The 25832-nt window shown below is 37.1% G+C and overlaps 1 protein-coding gene across 6 annotated transcripts in view; it reads left to right on the forward strand.

Annotated features, from left to right (window-relative positions):
- Nucleotides 1-25832, forward strand: part of HMCN1 (hemicentin 1) — a 551288-nt gene that overhangs the window by 313154 nt on the left and 212302 nt on the right. For all 6 annotated transcript variants that reach the window (XM_049868532.1, XM_049868536.1, XM_049868533.1 and 3 more), the window contains 8 exons: nucleotides 3488-3615; nucleotides 5185-5457; nucleotides 7835-7930; nucleotides 10408-10602; nucleotides 11812-11942; nucleotides 12109-12256; nucleotides 14283-14409; nucleotides 17238-17392. In XM_049868532.1, coding sequence (XP_049724489.1) covers nucleotides 3488-3615; nucleotides 5185-5457; nucleotides 7835-7930; nucleotides 10408-10602; nucleotides 11812-11942; nucleotides 12109-12256; nucleotides 14283-14409; nucleotides 17238-17392 — 1253 coding nt within the window. The remainder of the gene's footprint in view (nucleotides 1-3487; nucleotides 3616-5184; nucleotides 5458-7834; nucleotides 7931-10407; nucleotides 10603-11811; nucleotides 11943-12108; nucleotides 12257-14282; nucleotides 14410-17237; nucleotides 17393-25832) is intronic.

Below are 25832 nucleotides of genomic sequence, written 5' to 3' on the forward strand. Positions count from 1 at the left end.
TAGACAGGTGAAGGGACATAGAAAGCAGAATACAGAGTCTTTAAGAGCACAACCTTTGTTGCCAGGCAGGTATGAGTTAAAATTTATCTCCACCACTTAAAGCTTGCCTGAAGCTTTTGGCAATTTTTTCAGGGAGCTTCTCTGAGCCTTAGATTTCCTATCTGTAAAGTAGGGATGATAGTTACCTGAAAGAATTATACATCACATATTTCACATCCCCAGCCTCTAGTTCTCATTGAATGGTAGCAATGACTATTTTGACTCAGCATCATAGGAATTATAGCCCTAGCTACTGCCTATTAGAGTTGCTGAAGTATATTTACGAAGCTATAAATTCATGCTACGGTAGTTTCTCTACTACTGTGAGGGAAAAATGACTATGTATATTTTAGTATTTCTTTGAAAAAAATGGCTTTGGATACTTTTGAATAAAAGAAATACAATGTTAAAAAATAAACTTGAAGTTCCATTGTTCCCCTCCCCACTCACAAACTCTTCTCCCTTCCCAGGGACAAACGTTACCACAAATTTGATGTGCATCATATATAAAAAAAAAAAAAAATTTTTTTCATATATACACATCCTTAAATAGTTTGAGTATTGTTTTCTGTGTTTTTGATTTTTGTTTTGTGTGTTTGTTTTCAATTTCCCTATTATAACATAGGAAACGCTGGTAGCGTAGTGGTTAAGTGCTACGGCTACTAACCCAAAGGTCGGCAGTTAGATCTACCAGGTGCTCCTTGGAAGCCCTATGGGGCAGTTCTGCTCTATTCTATGCGGTCACCATGAGTTGAAATCGATTCAAGGGCAATGGGTTTTTTTTTTTTTGGTAACATACATTATCCTTCTACAGCTTTCTTTATTATATCAACATTTATCCATTTTTAACCATATAGATTTAGTTTTTCTTTTTAACTACGGTGTGAATATTCTGCATTTTTTTTTATCCATTTCCCTATTTATGGGCATTAATATTTTGATTGTTTCTCCTTCTCTCCCACTCTCACCGTCCCTCCCTCCCTCCTTTCATTCCTTCCTTCCTTCCTTCCTTTTCCTCTTTTTTTTTTGTTTAACAAACAAAACCTCTCAGTGAATATCTTATTATATATCTTTTTGTGGTACAGTGGTTAAGAGCTACAGCTGCAAACCAAAATGCAGGCAGTTCAGATTCACCAGGTGCTCCTTGGAAACCATATGGGGGGGGGTGGTGGGTTTGGTTTTTTTGTTTTGGTTTTTTAAGCACACATACATGAGTTTCTTTAAGGCCTGTACCTATAATTATAATTTCTGGTCGAAGCGAATTCCCGTTTTCAGCTTTGCTAACCTGTTGCTGTCAAATCGATTCCGACTCATAGTGACACTTATAGGAAGCAGTAGAACTATTCCATAGGATTTTGAAGGAGTGGTTGGTGGATTTGAACTGCTGACCCTTTGATTAGCAGCCATAGCTCTTAACCACTGCGCCACCAAAGGCTCCCTTCAGCTTTTTAGAGATTACTAAATTGCTCTCCAAAGAGGCTGTGCTGATTGACCTTCCCATTGACAGAATATCCATACACTTGTTGCCTCATTCCAATCAATGGTATTGAACGACTTTAAAAATTTTGTCACTTAGATGGGTGTGAAATGGTATCTTGCAGTTGTTTTTATTTTCCTGTGACTGTCTTCAGGTGAGAGCAGGCTTGCTTTCATCTGTTTGTTGACCAGTTACGTTGCTTGTAATTGCCTTCTTAAATCTGCCGTACAGCTTTCTAGTGACTTGTATTTTTCTCATTGAATTGTAGAAATTTTGTCTTTGTTCTTAGCATGCGTTGAATGTTGTATCCATTGTATGTGTTGAAAAATCTTCTCTCAGCTAAGCTTTTAAATATATGTATGTTATCTTTGCTTGTACAGGAGTTTCGAATTTTTATGTACTTCGATGTATTAGTCTATTATTTTTCAGATTTATTATCTTTGTGTCTTTATGAGGATCATAAACATAATTTCAGTGTTTTAGTTCAATATTTTTAAGTTTTTATTTTCATATCTTCAACTTCAATCTGTCTGAATTTTTATTATGTGTATAGTATTAGATGTTGTTGTTGTTGTTGTTAGGTGCCTTTGAGTTGATTCTGACTCATAGTTAGCCTATGTACAACAGAATGAAACAGGGCCCAGCCCTGCGCCATCCTCACAATCATTGTTAGATATTAGTGATCTAATTTGATCTTTTTTCCCATGTGGAAAGGCAGTTGCCCAACACCATTTTTGAAGAGTCAGTCCTTTCCTTACTTTTTGTAATATCACATCTGATATTACGTAATACATGTTGCATTCTCATATATGCTTAGGCCTTTTTTGGGTCTAGCCCTGGAGGTGTAGTGGTTAAGAGCTTGGCTACTAACCAAAAGATCTAGAAACTTCATGGGGCAGTTCTACTCTGTCCTGTAGTGTTGCTATGAGTCAGAATCGACTCGACGACAATGGGTTTTTTGGATCCTTAGTTTAGAAGTCCCCGGACGGTACGAACTTGGTGGTTTGAGGTCATGCAGAGGTGTTTTGGAAGAAAGGCCTGACAATCTGTTTCTGAAAAAGTCAGCCACTGAAAACCCTATGGAGCTCAGTTCTACTTATACACATATGGAGTCACCATGAGTCAGAGTTGACTTGATAGCAACTAGCTTAGGTTTTATTTTTCCCCTTAATTTATCCATTTGTTTATCTCTGGACCGATAGCACACTTTATTTAATTTAGCTTTATAAAATGTCTTGATATTGGGTAGGTCTATCTAGCATCTATGGAAACCCTGGTGGCATGGTGGTTAAGTGCTACAGCTGCTAACCAAAGGGTCGGCAGTTTGAATCTGCCAGGCACTCCTTGGAAACTCTGTGGGGCAGTTCTACTCTGTCCTATAGGGTCGCTATGAGTCAGAATCGACTTGATGGCAGTGGGTGTTTTTAATCTAGTATCTTCCTCCTTCTGGCTGTTTTAACACAATTATTGTAATAGCACTTTTATATACAAATCTAGTTCAACCAACTACATTATTTCTGTTATGATAGGAGGAATATATTCAAAGTATGTTTGAGAATTACATATATACTTTCTTTTGCCTTAATTTTAACACACAAATTTTCTATGAAGCCTTGTAGGAAAATAATAAAATGTTCAAAATAAAGTCAAAGTTTACCAAGATACACAGTTGCTTTGTATAGATGCAACTTTGTAAAGCAAAGGGATATAAAATTATTTGGCAATTTCGGACCATTAGGATAGAGTTAAAGATAAACAAAAACTGATTTCATATTTGCAAGAACATCATACCAAATGCGCAAGATAATTATGAAATTTCTTGACTTTTAACATGTATAAAGATGAAATTACAGATGGGAGAATGGTTTTAAAAACTGCTTTCAGAGTAGTAATTTCACACCAAAGTGCAACTGCAGAGGACATATTTAAATTCTCATGCCTGTGATCTCCTGTGTGGTTTCTTTCTTTTAGACACACATTTCTCCCTTCTGGCTCAATGAAGATCACTGAGACCCGTGTTTCAGATAGTGGGATGTATCTTTGTGTTGCCACAAATATTGCTGGGAACGTGACACAGTCCGTTAAATTAAATGTCCGTGGTGAGTTTTGAAAGGAAGTCATATGGTAACTCTGTGGACTGACCACAAGGAAAACCCGTCATCCCAGTTTCCTTGGGTATTAACTCCAATTAAATATAAAGTAATGAAATTATGGAAACATTTTCTAAAACTTGAGACTCTTGTGATTTTCTTACATGTTACTCTGAAAAATTTACGTACTATCTATAAATGATTCCCCCTCTTCTTCAAATGAACAGTGCTAAATTTTTGGATCTCAATTTTACTAGAGGTCTAAAAAAAAAAAGTCTAGTCACTTAAAATTACTATTGTTGATACACAGTTGGGAAAAAAAAGTGTTTAAACTGTGAGCTTTTTATAAAAGGGAATATGAATTTTCAGGAATTTAATAGTGTTTAAATTATTCTTTTCAATATTGAAAGAGTTTAGCAAATGAAAAAATCTGCTTCCTAGGATTTTATGACTACTTTGAAACTCTCTAGTTAGTCTGCTTTATTCCCCGAATTTACTGTAGTCCATTGAATTATTAATTCACTCAACACATATGTATTGAGTATGTACTCTATGCCAGCCACTTTGTAGGTGCTGAATATTCAAATATCAGAAAAAAAATTTGTCTCAAACAATATTAACCTGATTTCCCTCTCAAGTCAGTCACTACAGTAATGTCCTGTGGCTCATGGGCTTTGAAATCTGATGAAGGATGATATGAATTCTGGCTCTGTCATCTACTAGCTCTAGGGCATTAGACGTACTACCTAACCTCTATCTCTAGCTTTCTTATTCATAAAATGATGACAATAATAGTACCAAACTTTTAAGACTGCTGTGAATGGCAGCCTTTAGAAAGTGTTTATTAAAAATTAAGTTAAAAAAAAAGGAGAGAGAAACGGGGGCTTTTTAGAGAGGCAAGATCAATAAATACTAATTATACCCTTATGAGCCAACTTGATTGTACAATGTACAATGCGCTCATGTGAAAATCAATAATCTTTTGCCAATATTTTGGTAAAGTATTTGCTTAGATTTTTAAGGGTAAGTAGGTCAACAGAAATAATACAAACTTTATCTTGATTATTTTCTATGAAATTAGCTAAGGCCTCTGTGAGAAACATTTTTCACTATCTGAGGAAACCTTCCACAAAAAGAACTACGAGTACAGTACATAGAAGGAAATGCTTTTTGATTTACTCTCTTATAGGTATAGAAATTATCCAGATTACCCTTTTAAGGTGTTTTCTAACCTTGAGTTAGTTCTGAGTTAAAGGAAACCTAATGTTTTTTTAATGCTTGCTGTGCCTCAAGGGTGGAACTAGGAGTTTTATATTTATCATTTCCCTTTATCCTTAAAATGTACTGGTATAGAAGTGATTATTATATGTCAGTTATTGAGGAAACAGACCTCAGGAAGTCCAGTGACTTGCTGTAGGTCACACAGCAGGTAGGGTGTCCAAGCACTGGCCCAAATATTAAGATTACTTCTATTCCACTTTCTCAAATTGCCTTTTGGTAAGGAACTTTCATTTAGAATGAGAAAAAAGACGGAATTTTTAAAAGTTGGGATTATTAATACTCAATTGTTATTTCCAGTTCCTCCAAAGATTCAACGTGGTCCTAATCTTACGAAAGTACAAGCTGGTCAAAGAGTGGATATTCTGTGTAATGCTCAAGGAACGCCTCATCCTGTAATCACCTGGTTTAAAGGTGGAAGCGTCGTGCTGGTTGATGGAGTGCGGCATATTAGTGGTCCAGATGGAACATTAAGCATTGACCAAGCCACGCTCTCAGATACTGGCATATATACATGTGTTGCTACTAACATAGCAGGCAGTGATGAAATGGAGATAACGCTACATGTTCAAGGTGATTTTTGGCATAGGAAAATCCCTGAAGTGCATTATTGGCTTGGATCACTTTAGGAAGACTTTCACCTAACTGTATGACTCTTCAGTTAACTCGGAAAGGGGAACCATTCCAGAAAGTAATGAAACTAACTAGGACTTCACCTGCATCGATTTTAGTATGTTTATTTTTGAAACTGAAGTTGCCATGGATGATGTAGATAATGGAAATAATCCCAGATAAAGTTACACCCACAGTTTTTGCTTGGGGAGAAATAGTAGGCATGGTGCGTTGGAGTAGGATTTCACCGCGTAGCAGTAAGATACACTGAAAATTGATCAGGAGGAAATCTAGGTCCACTGTTGCCCCAATTGATGTTGGCCTTGCTTTGAGAGTTTAAAGATCAATATTTAGTCCTTCAAGCGACAAATATTTATTGGGCTCCTGTGAGGTGTCTGTTGTTCTAGGCACTGGAGAGAAAACTGAAAGAGGCAAAACCCCTGCTCCTATGAGCTTCTGTAATGTGAGTAGACAAACAGTAAACAAACAAACAAAAATAAACAGGAAAATACGGATAGTGAGAAATGCTGTGTAGAGAGTGCAAATAGGGTAATGATACAGGGAGTTGGTGACCTTAGATCCTAATGTCAAGTAGGACTTCTCTGAGGAGGTGATACTTACAATGAGAACTTATTGACTAGAAGGAGTCAGCCATGTGGAAATCAGGGAAAGAGCATTTCTGGCAGAGGAAATAGGCAACACGAAGGCAAGTAGAAAAAATAAGCAAGTATAGTACTTAGCCCGGGATTTAGTAGTTTAGTCCTGGAACACTGCAATACTTTTTTGGATGAATGGCTAGGACACTACTGTAGAGCTTGTTAAGCTCATTCATTCACTCGACAGATTTTATTAAGTGCTAATGTTTATAGTCTAGTGGAAAAACCTGTAAAAATCAAACCCATTGCCATTATGTCCATTCCAACTCATAGCAACCCTATAGGACAGAGCAGAACTGCCCCATGGAGTGTCTAAGGAGTGGCTGGTGGATTCAAACAGCTGACCTTTTGGTTAGCAGCTGGAGCTCTTAACCATTGCACCACCAAGGCTCTTAGTGGAAAAGCTAGATATTAATAAAATTAACTTATAAGTACATAATTACAAACCGGTTGGTGTCATCATGAAATGGTAGAGTTATATGAACCTTTAACAGAAAGACAAACCAGAGAAGGCTTCTCTAGGGCAGTGATATTTGAAGTGTGGATAGAAGTATATTAAATGAGGGATGAGGGTGGGTTGGGGAGAACCTTCCAGGGTAAGAAAGAACGTAGAATGTGAAAATAAGGCCATGCGATATTTTGGAGACCCTGGGATAAAAACAAGCAAACAAATAAAAGCCAGCTGGCTGCATTCTTGACTGAGTGGAGAGTGGCATGTGTTGAAGCTGGAGACACAATCATGGGCTAGATTATCCAAGACCTAGGAACCCAGGTTAAGGAGTCTGGACTTTATTCTAAGTGCAGTGATAGGACTTGGAGGAGTTATCACCAGGAAAGTGATGTGTCTGATTTGGGATTTTAAAAGATCACTCTTTTGGGAGAGAATGGTTTGGAAGGGGGCTAGAGAAGGTGAGGACAAACAGCTGTAGATTATTGCAGAAGCTCGAGTAAAAGATGATGGCAGATGAACTAGGAGGGTGGTAACTAAGGAAAGAAGTGGATAGACTCAAGAGATAATTAGGAGATGAAATAATCAGAACATGGTGATGGATTCAATATGAGGAGTGAAGGAGATAGAGTCCTTAAGAATGATTTCCCGATTTCCTCCTGAAATGAGCTTATGGTGGGGCTGTTCAGTGAGATAGGATACACTGAAGAAAAACCGGCTCTGGAACTTTATTCAATAGATAAAATGAGCACATGTAATGATTTTAATCAGGGAAGCCATACACTGAGATTTGTGTTTGAGAGAATTCTGAGGACAGTATACAATAGCATTCTAAGAGGTAAGGTGTTTGAGGTAAGGACCCCAATAAAAAGCCTGTTGAATTAGTTCTGTTAAGAGAAAGTAAGGGTTTGAAATAAGCAGTGATCTTAGGATAGAAAGGAAGGTACAGCTATGGGAACAAAGGTATAATGGTATTTAGTGACCAATAGGATGTGGAGGTTAGGAGAAAAGAAGAATGTAAGAATGACTGGGTAGAGCATGATGTCTTAGCTCAGGGAACAAAGGAAGGAAAGCAGGATTGTAGGTAGCATGATGCATTGGGGGGCAGTCATTTTGAGTTTAGATTCACAAATGTCTCAGGGATCTGGAAATATGAGTTATATTGATGATGCCTCAGGAGAGTTTGAATTTTCCCAAGGAAACCCTGGTGATAATGCATTTATTTTTCTAATAGAACCACCTACACTGGAAGATCTTGAACCTCCATATAACACTCCATTCCAAGAAAGAGTGGCCAATCAACGCATTGCATTTCCATGCCCTGTAAGAGGTGTGTAATACTTGGATATATAAGCATTGGCATACTGTCGATACTGCTCAGAATTCTGTATTGAACCGAAAGCTTCATCTTCATAAAACTCTCCTCATCAGTCCTTACAGTAATACTTAAGCACCATAGAAACTAATTCCTCTTTCATATAACAGCTTTTTGAGTAGGTGTTTTTCCCTCCCAGGTCTTTTATGTCTTGTGATGGAAAGACCTCTTATTCTTTCAAACTTGACTCACCTAAGTAAGCTTTCCAGATAGTTCATGCTCCTTCCCACTACTTCTCAGTTTATTCTGTTTTGGCGAGGTTTCTCTTTAAAATGTGACATCAAGAGTTATCCAGAATATTCTAGATATGCCTCAGTCAATCCAAGGTATAAATTAGGACTCTCCCCTTGTTTGTTCAGGGCACTTCTAACAGCCTCTTTTCCTAGATTTACCCTCTACTGGTAATTATAGGAAACCCTGGTGGCATAGCGGTTAAGTGCTACGGCTGCTAACCAAAAGGTCAGCAGTTCAAATCCACCAGCCGCTCCTTGAACACCCTATGGTGCAGTTCTACTCTGTCCTGTAGGTCACTATGAGTCAGGATTGACTCGACGGCAAGGGGTTTTGTTTTGGTTTGGTAGTTATAGGACCAGGTTGTCACTCAGCTCCTGAGGCTTATTCAAGTCCCTTCTCTCCCTGAATTTCTGGGCTTCCTATTCCACCATGTTTTCTTGCCACCCATACCAAACCAAACCCATTGCTATTGAGTCGATTCCAACCCATAGTGACTCTATAGGACAGAATAAAACTGCCCCATAGGGTTTCCAAGGAGCAGCTGGTAAATTTGAACTGCCGACCTTTTGGTTAGCCGCCAAACGCTTAACCACTTTGCCACCAGGGCTTCATATAGCAACTATAAGGAATGAAAAGCTTTAGAGAAAATTGAAAATACAATAATAATATGATTTGAAAGGAGAAAGAAATGATCTATTTTCAAGTAAACTCCTGTAGAATTGATATTGTATGTTTTCAGCTGGGATATAATTCTTGAGTTCATTAAGAGCAGCTAGATGCCCTTTAACTATCTTTTTCTATGAGGAGTTTCGTCTAGATCATGAAATTATCTTTATTTTCTCTTTGTCACTTTTTCTTTTATTATCTCAACAAGTATTGATTGAGAAGTTAGATTGAAGTACACAAAGGAATAGGTAGGATATAAGGAAATGACTGTAACTCCTTTTTGTCCTTGACAACATGAAAAGACACCTGGAATCCAGGAGTTTTATCTTCTCTTCATTGGTCAATTGGCCACAATGAGTAGGCCAATCTTTTTGTTTTATTTTTTCCCACAAATATTATTTTCATAGACATTTTTAAGAGTACTTAACTCTTTGAGATTACCCTTAATGATATATTCTGTGTATTCATGCCATTTTTTTATGCATGCCCTTGATTATGTGTCCATCTTTATTAAAAAAAAAAAAATTTATGCTTGCCCTTGATTATGTGTCCACCTTTATTAAAAAATTTTTTTATGCTTGCCCTTGATTTTGTGTCCATCTTTATTAAAATTTTATTATCTTTTAATATTGGATTAGTAGCAATGTTTTATGTAGTCATAGTAATTTTATTTAATGCATTTTCTTTTTTATCTTTATAGAGATTAAGTAAATTTCTGAAGTTCTTAGAATAATGCCTGGCACATTGTTTGCTAAATAAATAAATTCTTCGTAGGGGGTTAATGTTTGTTTGTTTCCAATATATCCTTTTAGATCCATTCCATTATGCATTCTAAGATGGTTTTATCACTTTTACCCATGACCATATCACTTCCATTCACTATGTTGATCATAGCTAAATCCAGGAAAGAAATTCCCCTCCTTGCTTTCTCAGCTTTCTTTTCAATATAAAAAGTCAAGAATTGATCCATTGTCCTATTTTTATCAGAATGAAATCTCCAAAAGATGTGTGGATAGTAGAGGTTCCTCATCTCTACCAAATTAGGCCTGTTTAAATGGCGTATCATATATATACATTTTGTACTACATTTGATTGGACAATATTCATATTGTATTCCTGTTGAAGTGTCTTATTTCTGCTCTTCCTTTGTCCTCACTTCAAAATTCTCCATGTCTAGCCCATGTGATTAACACAGTTTTTTTTCTCCCCACTAGTCATCACGAACTCACTCAAGAAAATACATTGCATTGCTTAATCTCATCTGAATATCTTGATAAAAATAACTTAGGTAAAATTTTATTCTTGAGACCAACCAGGAATTAAATACCACAATTCTTCAAATTTCCATGCCAGGAGAAATATCTTGAAAGTAGTACAGTACTTCAGGATACAGTCTATAAATAAATAATAAAAAAAAACAGTCTATAGTTGTGACTAAAATTTTATTTTTCTTCAATATATTTGATATAGATTCTCAATATGATTTCTAACTTTGTTGCAAAAACATCACAAGACTTTAATGTCTTACTTAGGTACCCCCAAACCAACCATCAAATGGCTACATAATGGTAGAGAGCTGACAGGCAGTGAGCCTGGTATTTCTGTTTTGGAAGATGGCACATTGTTAGTCATTGCTTCGGTTACACCATATGACAGTGGGGAGTACATCTGTGTGGCAGTCAATGAAGCTGGAACCACAGAAAGAAAATATAGCCTCAAAGTCCATGGTAAATATGAATGAAAATGCTAAAATCATGTAACTGTATGCGTGACAGTTTGAAATTTTTATGTATTTAAATCATTCCCTCAATGTAATATTACTTAATGTGAATAGAAACATCATCAAACAGGAAACTGGTGATTGAGTTGCATATATTTATTTACTTATTAGAATTATAATTGCATGCAATTTTTGATTAAGTGTGATTTTATATCATTCAAAATTCAAATAGTAGAAAAAGATGCATAGATGTGTAGTAAAAAGTCTCATGTTTTGACAAGTACAGGCAAGGAAAGTTATCAGTTGTGTGTGTGCCTTCCCAGACATATTATGAATATACAAGGAAATGTGAATATATAATATTTTACCCTCTTTTTAAACTTAAAATAAGGAACACATATGGCAGAATATTATGTATACGTTCTGCATTTTGTCCATTTTAGTAGATAATTTATTTTGGGGGATTACTCAATATTCCTACTCTTATTTACACCTAAATAACATCCCACTGTATGGCAATGGAAACCCTGGTAGTGTAGTGGTTAAGTGCTATGGCTGCTAACCAAAAGATTGGCAGTGCAAATCCACCAGACATTCCTTGGAAACTCTATGGGGCAGTTCTACTCCATCCTATAGGGTTGCCATGAGTCGGAATCGACTCGATGGCAACGGTTTTAATGGGTAACATCCCACTGTATGGCAATACCATGATTTACTTAATGTTCCTCTAATAATTATGTACATTTAAGTTGTTACCAGTTATTTGCTATTATAAGTAATGCTGCAGTGAAAATCCTGTACATGTGTCATTTTGTGTGAGTCAAATTGTATGTACTTTTATAATTTGATAGATGTTGGCTTTCATAGACACCAGGCAATATTCACTCCCATCAGTGATTAGTACCATTGGACTTATTTAAGGCCCTTTGCAGTTTGTTTTTTGAGTGCTATGTGGAATGGACAGGCTTGTTTCAAGGTTCTCCCTTAAATGTATCCTAATTTTTATTCTAAATTCACAACTCTGAAGTCATAATTAAAGTAAAAATGCACAAGGATTGTTTCTTATAAATACATTGGTCAAGAATTTTTCATTTTATAATAATGCATTTGCCTAAGTCTCACCAGCCTTTCTAGCTCAGCTATCTAGATGTAAAGAATATTTATAAATAAAATTTATTTTAAACTATTTATTCATGACCCTTCTCTCTTTTTGCAGTTCCTCCAGTAATAAAAGATAAAGAACAAGTAACAAATGTGTCAGTGTTGCTAAATCAGGCCACCAATCTCTTTTGTGAAGTTGAAGGTACTCCATCCCCCATCATTATGTGGTATAAAGATGATACTCAGGTAATTGGAGACCTCCAGATATGTATAATTCCTTGCCTGACTGCCTCTGAAATAAATTGTTCATTGTGAATTCCTTCTCAATAATAATATACAAGTTTTACATCAATTTCTAATTATGCATTTTTATTAAGATTGGAAATAACACTGATCCTTTGGACCCTCAAAGGTGACTGAAAGTAGCACTATTCAGATTCTGAGCAATGGGAAGACTCTAAAGCTCTTTAAAGCCACCCCAGAGGATGCAGGAAAATATTCCTGTAAAGCGATGAATATTGCGGGAACTTCTCACAAGCACTTTAACATCGATGTACTAGGTAAGCAAAACGTTCTTCAGAAAAACTACAATTCAGATGGCTTTGTTATGTAGGACTGCTGAGCAGAGTATATGGAAGCGTAAAAAGAAGAAAAGAGTGATAGGAGAAATACTACTTGTTTCACCATATTATTATTTTTATTGTTAATATTGGTTAACCAGAAACATAGAAAGTTTAAAGGCATTTATTATCTATCACATGGAGAGATCTTTGGGCATTTGGTACTATCCTGCGTATAAAGCAGTAAATTATTACTCTATCAGTTTCCTCAGTTTGCTGGGCAGGCAATACTCTGGGAAGTAGCTATAGAGGCTGATGTAGGGTATAACTCATTCATGCTGTTGCCGTCTCTTGAAGCCACTGCTGGTTCATACCTGAGCTGGTGATGGTAGCAAACCCACCTGGCCCTGCATTCTAATTAATTTGTGTCAACTAAATCCCCTCATCTCTGATTCTAGTTAATGGGAGAAAATGCCGAGAGTGGGTAGCCGCTGAAATAAATTGGGAGATTAAACATTTCCAGTTTTTAAAATGGTAATCTTAAATTTAGAATTTCATAATTTTAGTTTGTGATATTATACTTACCATTCAAAGTTCACTTTGTGATAAAAAAAGGACTTATCTCTGCCTTTTCAGTATGTTGCCCATCAAGATGAATATATGCTTTGTAAGTCTGGGAGGGAAGTGAGGTCTTTAACATTAAAATAACTCCTTTTTCATTAGTCTTCTCAAAGCCTAAAGCACTTTGCATTTCCCTTTACTGGCATTATTTCTCTTGGCACTCTTTCACCGCCAGGACTTTGAATTCCGTCTGTGTGCTGGTGACTCCCACGTTTTTATCTCTAGGTCAGACTTCTTCTCTGAGCTCTACAGCCATATATAGCAAAATCCGCGAAGGCCAGAGGGTTAATGTTTGTCTATTTCCAGTATACCCTTCTGGGTCCATTCCATTATGGATAAGGTGGAAACCTGTCAGAGAAGGAAAACTCAAATATTTTCCACTAATAGAGAGCAATAGAAAAGTGGTAAGACTGCTCCCTTTCAAATGTGGAAAACTTTCCAGACCTGGAAAAACAAGGCTGTCCCCTTGAGTTGTCACTCCAGTCCACTCTTCACTCAGCACCCAGTGTGTGTGGTCTTAAAATGCAAACCTGATCACATTGCTCCCCTACTTAAACCCTTTAATGGCTGACTATTGTTCTGAAGGTGAACCAAGCACCTTAACATGAAGTGTGAGGGGAAAGAATTAGATAAATTAACCTATTTTAAAAAAAACCTTTGCCATTGAGTCAATTCTGACTCATAGTGATCCTATAAGATAGAGTAGAACTGCCCCATAGGGCTTCTAAGGAGCTATTGGTGGATTCGAACTGCTGACCTTTTGGTTAGCATTTGAACACTTAACCACTGCACACCAGAGCTCCGATTTTAGCCTAACCCATTGCCATCAAGTAAATTCTGATTCATAGTGACCCTATATGACAATAGAATTGCCCCACAGAGTTTCCAAGGATCACCTGGTGTATTCAAACTGCCAACCTTTTGGTTAACAGCTGTAGCTCTTAATCAGTACGCCACCAGGGTTTGCAAATTTTTTTAGCCTAAAGAGCCCTTTAAAAGTGACACAGGTAGTATATGTCCAGCAGCACTGTGGCATAAATTGTAGAATTTAAAATATATAAAAAAAAAAATTAGCAGAAGTAAATTGTATTATATGAGCTTCACTACTCACACCCTAAACCCCTATTATACATGGATTTAATACTCTACATAACAAATTCTCTACTATCGTAATTCTTCCAGGAAATTGTCCTGCTATCAAATCTTTTATGAATGTGTTCTGATGATTAAACTTAACGTCTGAGTCCTGAAATTTTACAGTGATGATACGAAGAAGAATTATTGTGTAATGTTTTATTTTGAACATTAAATCTTGTTGAAATACTATCGAAACCACTGGATATCTGCTTTCTCCACCTCTTTTTGCTAAGTCATAGATTTTCATGATAAAATGTCTTTGTTCAAGTTCCACCCACCATAATAGGTGCCAGCTCCCCAAATGAAGTCTCAGTTGTCCTCAACTATAACAGTACCCTTGAGTGCCAGGTCAAGGGCACTCCCTTTCCTGTTATTCACTGGTTCAAAGATGGCAAGTGAGTACCTTTTCTTTATTTCTTATGGGGTCCAATTGATAAGAAACAGATGTGTAAATGGGTGGGAATTTGTGCCACATAGAGTATTATTAAATGGGAAGGAAAAGCAATATTCCTCCCCCCAAAAAAGGTCCTAAAATCTTGTAATACCTTTCATTTTTATGAGTTATCAGATTACAGATGCTGGGAATTTACTTTAGAGACTTAAGTATTCTCTGTCCAAAGGTTAATAATGAAATGGAATTGTTGGAATTATTTTTTAAAAAGCAAATCTACTTATGACACCAAGATGAATACGTACGATAGTTCTATATGTGGAGAAAAAAGGAACCACAGAAGAGCAATCAGATACTGGGCAGCGTGCAGATACTTAGGGATGCTAAAGTTCTCCCACGTGGAAACAGCAGAGTGATCCATATCAGTTTTAAGAGTTTTTTCCTTACAGCATGGTCATAGTTTGTGTATTATTTACAGCTTCTGAGAGCAGGTTTCTGAGGCCTAAGCAGCAAAGGGTAAATACTTGCAGCATGTGAAATAAAGGATTATAGCCGTGCTTTTTACAAATCAATGAAAAAAAGACCACCAACAGCATAGCCAAAATGTATGGAGGGTATGAACTGGCAATTAAGAAAAGAAATGTAATGAGGCAATAAACCTACTAAAAGATGCTCGTCCTTAATAATTAGGGGAATGTAGATGAAAACAATAAGATTTTATTTTTCACAGGTCAGATTGGCCAGGTGGGGAAAAAAAAAGTTTTGAAAATATCAAGGGTTGGCTAAGTGTGGAAAATTGGGATTGAGTACTCTCCTGGGGAACATGTCAGTTAGAATTCAGAAGGGCAATTTGTTGATATCTATTAAAATTTGAAATGTTATATGCTGTCATCTAGTAATTACATTTTGGAGTATCTGCTAAAGGGAAGCAGTCAGATATGTGGGGCTTGTACAGTGATATTCACTGTAACACTGCAATGGCAGAGAAGTAAAAACTGCCGGAACACCAGCCATTAGGGATATGGCAAGATAATTATTATGAAATTAATAAAACATTGTGCAGTAAATAAAGAGCAAAATCAACCTATGTGTACCAAAAATACCTCCATAGCTATCGTTAAGTGAAAAGAAAAGCAGAGCAATAATATGGTACCATTTATGTATTAAAATTTTAGATTTCCTTGGTAATATATTTGTGGGTGATGGTGAGTAGAAAAATGCAGAAGAATACAAACCAAATTGATAACGGTAAGAAGAATCTAGAGAGACGACTCACATTAGGGGTAATAAGAGATCCACTCTTATTATGAACCTTATATATATATATACTTTTTTTTTTTGGCTTAAATTTTTATGTTTCTTGCATAGTTAACACTCAATAGAAATTTTAAAGTTATTTAAATTTGAGTAACATTATCAAGCATTCACATCCTTTAAAGAATTGAAACTCATTAAGCTAAGTTGCTTTATTCTCTTACCTCTTAAGGATTTTGTTTAAAGTGTCATACCAAGAAATAGTAAAGGATGCTACCATAGAAAATTAAATGTGTTATACATTTAACCATGTAGTCTGACTAGTGGCTTATTAATGTAACAAGGCATCTGATTATTTATCATGCAGTTAATTCAGTAAAACTTTATAAAAACTAGCTATGGGTCCTCCTGAAAGAAGATAAATGAGTTTTAAAGGTATGACTCTTAGGCTGTCACAGACTTTAATAACCATGATGTTTCAAGTATTAAAATAAAGTTGCTGCCAATTATACAAAGTGACAATTTTATAGGTGTCAATAACATAGTAGAAAAAGACTTCCTGACAACTATATATAAGCTGTGTTCGGTCTTTATGATCATAAAAGCATTCATTAAATACCTATTTTTAAGTACCTATTTTTTTAAAAGAGAGATTTTATGATCATTGCCTTAGTAGATAATAATTATTGATTCAATTGTGAATACTTTTCCAGATATTATAGTAATTATTTTAAATATAGTATTGCTTCACCTGAAGCTACTCTGCAGGCAGTCCCCATGTTACATATATCAGAATTAGGACAATTGGACTTGCCCTTCGTGTTATGTAAATTTGCCTTCACTTTGAAAGGATTGAACCAATCCCTGCTTACAACCGATTCTTTATCATGATCACCTCCACTTGCTGTACATACAGCTTCTATATCATTGAAAAGGTTTCAAGCCTTTTCTTGAACTACCCAGTAACCCAGTGCTGTCGAGTCGATTTCGACTCATAGCGACCCTATAGGACAGAGTAGAACTGCCCCATAGACTTTCCAAGGAGTGCCTGGTGGATTCGAACTGCCAACCCTTTGGTTAGCAGCCGTAGCACTTAACTCTTGAACTACAGTAAGGCTAGATAAGAACCGTATGCACCTGTTCCAATTTACCTACAAATTCGACTTAAAGACACAGGAACAGATCTCCTTCATAATCCGAGGACTGCCAGTACTATAATTTTAAACCTGTAGTTTGTCTTTTCTAAATGATCGTATAAGTTTTGGCTACGCAAACCAGAAAAGATGAATGAATGAAGCAGATAATGACACTTTAAGGTTTTGATTAATATTATTAAACAATTTAAATTTGAAATGGTAAAACTTTTCATCCCAAAATGATAACTACCTAACTTCCATTAGTAAAGGTAGATTGAGAATTTCATTCTTCTGAATAGGATTTACCTATCACATCACTGTATTTTGTATTAATTTTGATTCATATTTTTTTGCTTCACTTTTATTATTTTTGTTAGAATTGATAAAAGAGGAAACATAAAATAAAAATAGATCCGTAGAATAAAAATATTATTTTCTCCAGGCCTTTGTTTTTGGGAGATCCTAATATTGAACTTCTAGAGAGAGGACAAGTTTTGCGTCTAAAAAATGCACGAAGAAGTGACAAAGGGCGCTACCAGTGTACTGTGTCTAATGCAGCTGGCAAGCAAACCAAGGATATAAAACTGACTGTCCACAGTAAGTGTGATTTTTTTATTTTTACAAACTTCCGTTATAAATTGAAAATCAGCAACTCTAATATTAACTACTCTTTTATTTGTTACTGAACATTTGGAATGCTACTTATTTCAAGAGAAGAAAGAACCTACCTTAGTATGTTTTAGGCTAAAATGTTGCATCCAGTTTTAAAGTATTTTATTATTGCTGTTAGTTGCCATCAAATTGATTCTGATTCATGGTGCATACCCACCCCACATGTACAGAGTAAAACTGCTTCATAGGGTTTTCAAAGCTGCGACGTTTCAGAAGCAGATTGCCAGGCCTGTCTTCCCAGGTGCCTCTGGGTTGATTCGAACTGTCAACCTTTTGACTAGTAGTTGAGTGCTTAGGGATTCCTTCAAGTTGTCTGGTGATTTTTGTATGATCTTGTGTCAAGTATTTTCTAACTGGTTACCTTATACATAAATCAAATGTTTGTACAGCCCTCATTTCATCACGATTGTCCATGTTCCCTGTAGGAAGTGACTGCCAAGGTCATTTTATTTTAAGAATGGCACCTTAGGAAAGCTCACGAACTTCGTGGCACAAGGATTTATATAGTAGAAAGGAATGGAATCCAATGGGCAAGTTGTGTTAACTGTGGCTCTACTCACTGCCCTACCTCCTGTCCGTCCACCGAGAGTGACACTCAAGGAAACCTTAGATACTTCAGAATGTCACTTCTTCACAGGGGTCTTCCCAATCCAAAGCAGTCTCCCAATTGCTCTCTATCACATTGTCCTAGTTCTTTTTTTCTCATAGTACATATCACTTTTTGATAGGTAGTTGCTTATTTTGGGGTTTGTCTGTTTATTGGCTGTTTCTCCTCAAGGAAGGTGAGGTTCATAAGAGAAGGGCCTGGTTTTTCTTGTCAATACTATAGCCTTGCATGTGATATCAACAATATTGTTAGATAATTTCCACATTCGGTTGTAACACATTTCTTGGGAATAGGCATAAATATGGATCTCTTCCAGTAGGTTGGCCAGGTAGCTATCTTCCAAATTTCTTGGCATAGACGAGTGAGCACTTCCATCACTGCATCCATTTGTTGAAATATCTCAATTGGTATTCCTTCAATTCCCGGAGCCTTCTTTTTCGACAATGCCTTCAGTGCAGCTTAGACTTCTTCCTTCAGTACTGTTGGCTTCTGATCATATGTTACCTCCTGAAATGATTGAACGTTGACCAATTCTCTTTGGTATAGTGACTCTGTGTATTCCTTCCATCTTCTTTTGATGCGTCCTGCGTCATTTAATATTTCCCCCATAGAATCCTTCAGTGTTGCAACTTGAGGCTTGAATTTTGTCTTCAGTTCTTTCAGCTTGAGAAATGCTGAGTGTGTTCTTCCATTTTAGTTTTCTATATCCAGGCCTTTGCACATGTTATCATAATACTTTATTTTGTCTTCTCGAACTGCCCTTTGAAATCTTCCGTTCAGCTCTTTTACTTCATCATTTTTTCCTTTTGCTTTAGCTACTCGACATTCAAGAGCAAGTTTCAGAGACTCTTTTGACATCCATTTAGGTCTTGTCTTTTCTCCTCTGTCTTTTTAATGACTTTTTGCTTTCTTCATGTGTGATGTCCTTGATGTCATTCCACAACCCATCTGGTCTTTGATCATTAGTGTTCAACGTGTCAGATCTGTTCTTGAGATGGTCTCTAAATTCAGGTGGGATATACTAAAGGTCATACTTTGGATCTCATGGACTTGTTCTCATTTTCTTCAGTTTCAGCTTGAACTCGTTAATGAGCAGTTGATGATTGGATCTTCAGTTGGACTCTGACCTTGTTCTAATTGATAATATTGAGCTTTTCCATCATCTCTTTCCACAGATGTAGTTGATTTGATTCCTGCGTATTCCATTTGCTGAGGGCCACGTGTATAGTAGCCATTTATGCTGATGAAAAAAAAAAGATATTTGCGATGAAGAAGTCATTGGTCTTGCAAAATTCAAACAATCAATCTCCGGCATCGTTTCTATCACCAAGGCCATATTTTCCAACTACCGATCCTTCTTCTTTGTTTCCAACTTTCGCATTCCAAACACCAGTAATCATCAGGGCATCCTGATTGCATGTTCGATGAATTTCAGGCTGCAGAAGTTGGTAAAAATCTCCAATTTCTTCATCTTTGGCTTTAGTGGTTGGTGCATAAATTTGAATAATAGTTGTATTAATTGGCTTTCTTAGTAGTCGTATGGATATTATCCTATCATTGACAGCGTTGTACTTCAGGATAGATCTTGAAATGTTCTTTTTGATGAAGAATGCAACTCCATTCCCGTTCAAGTTGTCATTCCCAACATAGTAGCTCATATGATTGTCCAATTCAAAATGACCAATACCAGTCCATTTCAGCTCACTAATGCCTAGGATATCAATCTTTATGCATTCCATATCATTTTTGATGATTTCCAATTTTCCTAGATTGATAATTTGTACATTCCAGGTTCTAATTATTAATGGATGTTTGCAGATGTTTCTTAATATCATTAATATCACACATAAACAAAATTTTGCTGAAAAACATTCAAAAGTGGCTACAGCAGTATGTTGACAGGGAACTGCCATAAACTCAAACCAGATTTAGAAGAGGATGTGGAACCACGGATATCATTGCTGATGTCAGATGGATCCTGGCTGAAAGCAGAGAATAGCAGAAAGATGTTTACCTGTGTTTTATTGACTATGCTAAGGAATTCGACTGTGTGGATCATAACAAATTATGGATAACATTGCAGAGGATGGGAATTCCAGAACACTTAATTGTGCTCGTGAGGAATATGTACATAGATCAAGAGGCAGTCATTCAGACAGAACAAGGTGATACTACATGGTTTAAAGTCAGGAAGGGTATGTGCCAGTGTTGTATCGTTTCACCATACCTATTCGATCTATATGCCAAGCAAATAATCCAACTATATGAAGATGAATGGGCCTTCAGGATTGGAGGAAAACTCATTGACAACCTGTGTTACGCAGATGACACAACCTTGCTTGCTGAAACTGAAGATGACTTGAAGCACTTACTGATGAAGATCAAAGACCACAGCCTTCAGTCTGGATTACAGCTCAACATAAAGAAAACAAAAATTCTCACAACTGGACCAATAAGCAACATCATGATAAACAGAGAAAAGATTGAGATTGTCAAGGATTTCATTTTACTTGGATCTACAATCAGCACCCGTGGAAACAGCAGTCAAGAAATCAAAAGATGCATTGCACTGGGCAAATTGGCCGCAAAAGACCTCTTTAAAGAGTGGAAAAGCAAAGATGTCATCTTGAGGACCAAGATGCATTTGACCCAAACCGCATGTTTTCGATCACCTCATATGCATGTGAAAGCTGGACAATGAATAAGGAAGACTGAAGAAGAATTGATGCCTTTGAATTGTGGTGTTGGTGAAAAATATTGAATATACCATGGACTGCCAAAAGAAAGAACAGATCTGTCTTAGAAGAAGTACAGCCAGAATGCTCCTTAGAAGCAAGGATGGTGAGACTGCATCTTACATACTTTGAATATGCTATCAGGAGGGATCAGTCCCTGGAGGAGGACATCATGCTTGGTAAAGTAGAGGGTCAGCAAAAAAGAGGAAGATCCTCAACAAGATGGATTGACACAGTGCCTACAATGGTGGGCTCAAGCCTAACAACAATTGTGAGGAGGGTGCTAAACTGGGCAGTGTTTCGTTCTTTTGTGCATAGGGTTGCTATGAGTCAGAACTAACTCGACAGCACCTAACAACAAAAACATCTATAGCCTTAACCTGTCACTGTAGAGTTGATTCCAACTCATAGTCTCCCTGTAGGAGAGAGTAGACCTGCCCCATGGGTATCCTAGGCAGTAATGTTTACAGAAGCAGATTGTGATGTCTTTCTCCCTCGAAGAGGCTAGTGGGTTCAAACCATGGACTTATAAATTAGCAGCCGAGTGCTTAACCACTGCACCACTAGGGCTCTAATACTACCGCCTTATTTCCTAGTAAAGTGTTTGGTACACAGTACCTCTCAAGAAAAGTTTGTTAAATGATTGAAAGGTCTAATGCTACACTGTCCAATGCAGTAGCCACAAGCCACATGTGGCTATTGAGCATTTCAAATGTGCCTAGTCCATACTGAGATGTATTCTAAGTATAAGCACCAGATGTTGTTATTGGCTGCCATTGAGCCAGTTTTTGACCCACAGTGACCCCTATGTGACAGAGTAAAAATGCCCCATAGGATTTTCTTGGCAGTAAATTTTACAGGCAGGAGCTCCTTGGAATCTCTATTGGACATCTCTACTGTGTCCTATAGGGTCACCATGAGTTGGAATTGACTTGACAGCAATGGGTTTGGTTTGGTTTGGTTCTCCTGCAAGCTGCTGGGTGGGTTTGAACAGCCAATCTTTCAATTATCAACTGAGCACTTAACCTTTGTGTCAGGAGGACTCCAGATAGATATCTCATATCAAATACACACATTTTGAAGACTTAATATGAATAAAAAATGTGAAATAGTAATTTTTATATTGATTCCAGGTTGAAATGATGATATTTTAGATATATTAAGTTAAATGTATTTTTAAAGCTAATTTTACCTGTTTCTTTCTATGTTTTTAATGTCACTATAAAAATGGCATGGTGGTGGCATTTGATCTCCCCTAACTTCATAAGGGAAAAGGAGAATCAAGATCAACAACCCAGGGCTGATTCTTACAAGGCAGAGGTCATACATACCTCCTGTCTCAAATTTCTTTACCAATTCTGACACCAGCCATCCCTCCCATAGCACTCGCTACCTCTTTGCTGGGTACAATAATTTGTTGCAGTGACCACACAGAACTCACAAACCATACTTACAGTTATGGGGTTTATTAGGGAAGTAACAGTTTACAATTCAGGATACAGTTCTTCTTCGGTCAAGACAGCTTCTTGGCAAGGACCACTTCTTGACTGTGCCCACAGGCAGGGATCTCCCTGCCCCCAGTCCTTCAGCCCTTAGCCCCTTGGCCCCTCAGACTTCTTGGGCTGGCCCGGCCTCTGCCCTGCTGGGGCAAGTGTAACAAAGCTCTTTAGCTCCACTAATAAGTGCTCAAAAGCACCCCACTCCACCAGTGAGCCTCCTGCCTGAGGGTGCTTGCTCAGCTTTCTCACTCCATAGGCTGGGAAAAGCCCGCTGTGACCTCTCCTGGTTCTCCCACTACTAATTCTCTGCCATGCTTGTCACTGCTTCTTGCAGTCTTGCACCATGTCTGATGTTATAGCTCTCTGTCCTAGGAGGTTCTCAGCTCAGGGACCCCATATCCAAAGGATGTGCTCTGCTCCCAGCTCTTCTTTCTTGGTGGTAGTGAAGTCCCTTCTTTCACCTCTGGGATGGCTCATTTTAAGCCCAGTAGGATGGCAAAACTAACCAATCCACTTGTTAGGGTTCCATGCACCTTATTTGCATTTTTAGTAGGCTGTCCAGTGTACTTAGTAGGCCATGAGAATCTTATTTGCATAGTCTCATTTGGTGGGGTGGGATTTACAAAACCGTGGTGAGAAAGGCCAAATAAAAGTGATCCATCACACTGCAACTAGAAAGTTTAAAATTATATATGTAGCTTACTTTATATTTCAGTTGGATAGCACTGGTTGAGTGATTAATAAAAGCTTGGGCTTCAGAAATGACAGACTTGGGTTCAGATCCAACCTGTGCTACTTCCTAGCTTTGTGACTTTGGATAAATCACCTAACCCCCGTGAGCTTCAGTTTCCTCATCAATAAAATGAGGATATTAATATTTCCTACTTAATAGTGTTATTGTGAAGATCAAAGGTTAGATATTTTACATTGATTACCTAGTTTATCGTAAGAGCTCAATAAATGTTAATCATTTATCATTATCTACATAGTGATTGTATTATATTAAAACTTGAAATGTATGTAGGATCAAGCTTGATAACTATATTCCTTACCTCCATTCCAAGTCTCCCCCTTTTTCTAATGTTAGTATCTTATATAAATTTCAAATTGCCTTCTTGAATCAAGGAAATTTAATTTAATGCAGGTTTTTAAATCATTTCTATCTATAAATAGAAGCCTGTGGAAGAAGTCAGCCATAAAAAGATGTGTCCCCCCAAAAAGAGTAGCATTACTGAAAGATTATCTGTACAAGCATCCAAGTTAAACAAGAGTGTTATTACTACCATTGGCCTCCTGCCAGAGCCAGACATTTAAACAATAGGTGCAGTATTTTCTCTGAGTAACTGAGTAGTCTTCTCTACACTGTTGTTTTGTTGCCAGGGTCTGTGATGAATACATTTTGGTGATTCCATAAGACTCCTATTTCCATGCGATTGAGTTCTTTTATTTCAGTTCCTCTTGTTTAATCTGTAGGATGCGCTCAGGCACCCAGAAGAGAGGGCTTTACAATGATTAAAACTTCCAGGATGGTCTGAGATGAAAGGCATTGTAACAGTGTGAAGTTTTGAGTATTATAATTCAGGAAATCATACGGTTTCCTCACTAGCAACCTCTCTTGTATCTCTAAGTGGGTAAAAAAGCTTACCTTATTCACTTATGGAATTTTTTTTTTTTCCTTGAGATGAATATGTATACACACACACACACACACACACATATATATATAAAGGAGACCCTTGTGGCATAGTGCTTGAATGCTATGGCTGCTAACCAAAAGGTTGGCAGTTTGAATCCACCAGGCGCTCCTTGGAAACTCTGTGGGTTGGTTCTACTCTGTCCTATAGGGTCGCTATGAGTTGGAATCGACTCAACGGCAATCGGTTTATGTATATATAACAGATACCATGTTTTGGTTACCTGTCAGGAACATTTATGTAGATTTCACGTTGAGTGTGTTGCACACTACAGTTGATTTATTTATTTTCCTTATAAACATACTAACATGTGGATGGAAACCCTGGTGGCGTAGTGGTTAAGTGCTACGAGTGCTAACCAAAAGGCCGGCGGTTTGAATCCACCAGGTAATCCTTGGAAACTCTATGGGGCAGCTCTCCTCTGTCCTATAGGGTCGCTATAAGTCAGAATCGACTCGACGGTAGCAGGTTTAACATGTGGTTGGAACTATGCATCTGCAAGATAGAAATACACGTGAAAGAGAGGGATCGGAAAGAAGGAAAAAGAAAGAATGTGAACAAAGGAAGGAAATAAAAGAGCTTTTAATAACGTATGGGGAGATCGTGCAAATCCACAACTGGTAGTTCTGAAGCAATGGCTTTTAGTCTGAGGTTTCTAGACGGGCTTCAGAGACCTGAGAACCTCCCACGTTGTATAAAACTCTTTGTGCCTATGCACGAAGGAGTAAATTTTAATGCGCAGCATTTCCATCACCTTTATCTATAGTTCCAAACAGAAGTATAGCTCTCAGGCAAGTATCTATGAGTTAAAATGAAATGAGAAGTGAAATATTCATTTATTTGGCAAATATAAGCAGTGAAAGATATATTGTTCTACCACTAATTGAGTAATTTTTCTCAATTTCATAAATATAAACTTTTAAAAAGATTCAGTGCAAATGGTATTATTCATTTGTGATACATTCATAAAGGATAGAAACTTTTTGAACTTACATTCTTTATTAATGTTCCTGTCAATTAATTAGACTAACCAGCTGATTTGGCAATCTGAGCCAAAAATTCGATATACAGTAATTTACGGATTAACCTAAGACATAATACAAAATCAAAATTTAAATTTAAAACCTAAGTACAATGCTGTTCTTAACATTCTAAATGGTGGCCTGAATTTATAAGAATTAATTGCAAGGTTTAGCAAACTTTTTTTTTACGGACCAGATAATAAATATTTCAGGCTTTGCAGACTGTGAGGCAAAAGCAAGGACATAATGTAGTGAGTACTTACATAATAAGAGGGAAAACACATTTCCACAAATGGTTTATTAACGAAATTAAAAATACAAGTCTACTAATGAGAACAATGAAATTATTTTGGGAAGGGATAATACTTCACTTAATTGGAGTTCAAAGCTGGTACCATCATCAAAACCATTGTGAAGCTGTTAATGCTGATCTGTTTTGAGATTGTATGTAATTTTATCTTTGAAAATGTCTTTTCACATAGATATTGTTGATTTCGAGGCAAGTCCGACCTCATGTGTTTCAGAGTAGAACTGTAAGGTTTTCAAGGCTGTGACCTTTTGGAAGCAGATCACCAGGCCTGTCTTCCTAGGCACTTCTGGGCAGGTTCGAACTGCCAACCTTTCAGCAAGCAGTCAAGAGCTTAATCATTTGCACCACCCAGCCACTTCTAAAAATATGCCATCTCAAAATGTGTTCTAAAAAAGGGGGGGGGGGGCGGAATAGAGTAACTTTACAGTGGAGAAACCTGACAAACCCTACTTCAGCCAGGTGACCAAATCATCAACAACAGTAATTAGTCATCTTGAT

The sequence above is a fragment of the Elephas maximus genome, chromosome 24 (genome assembly GCF_024166365.1).
Source record: "Elephas maximus indicus isolate mEleMax1 chromosome 24, mEleMax1 primary haplotype, whole genome shotgun sequence".
Taxonomy (NCBI): domain Eukaryota; kingdom Metazoa; phylum Chordata; class Mammalia; order Proboscidea; family Elephantidae; genus Elephas; species Elephas maximus.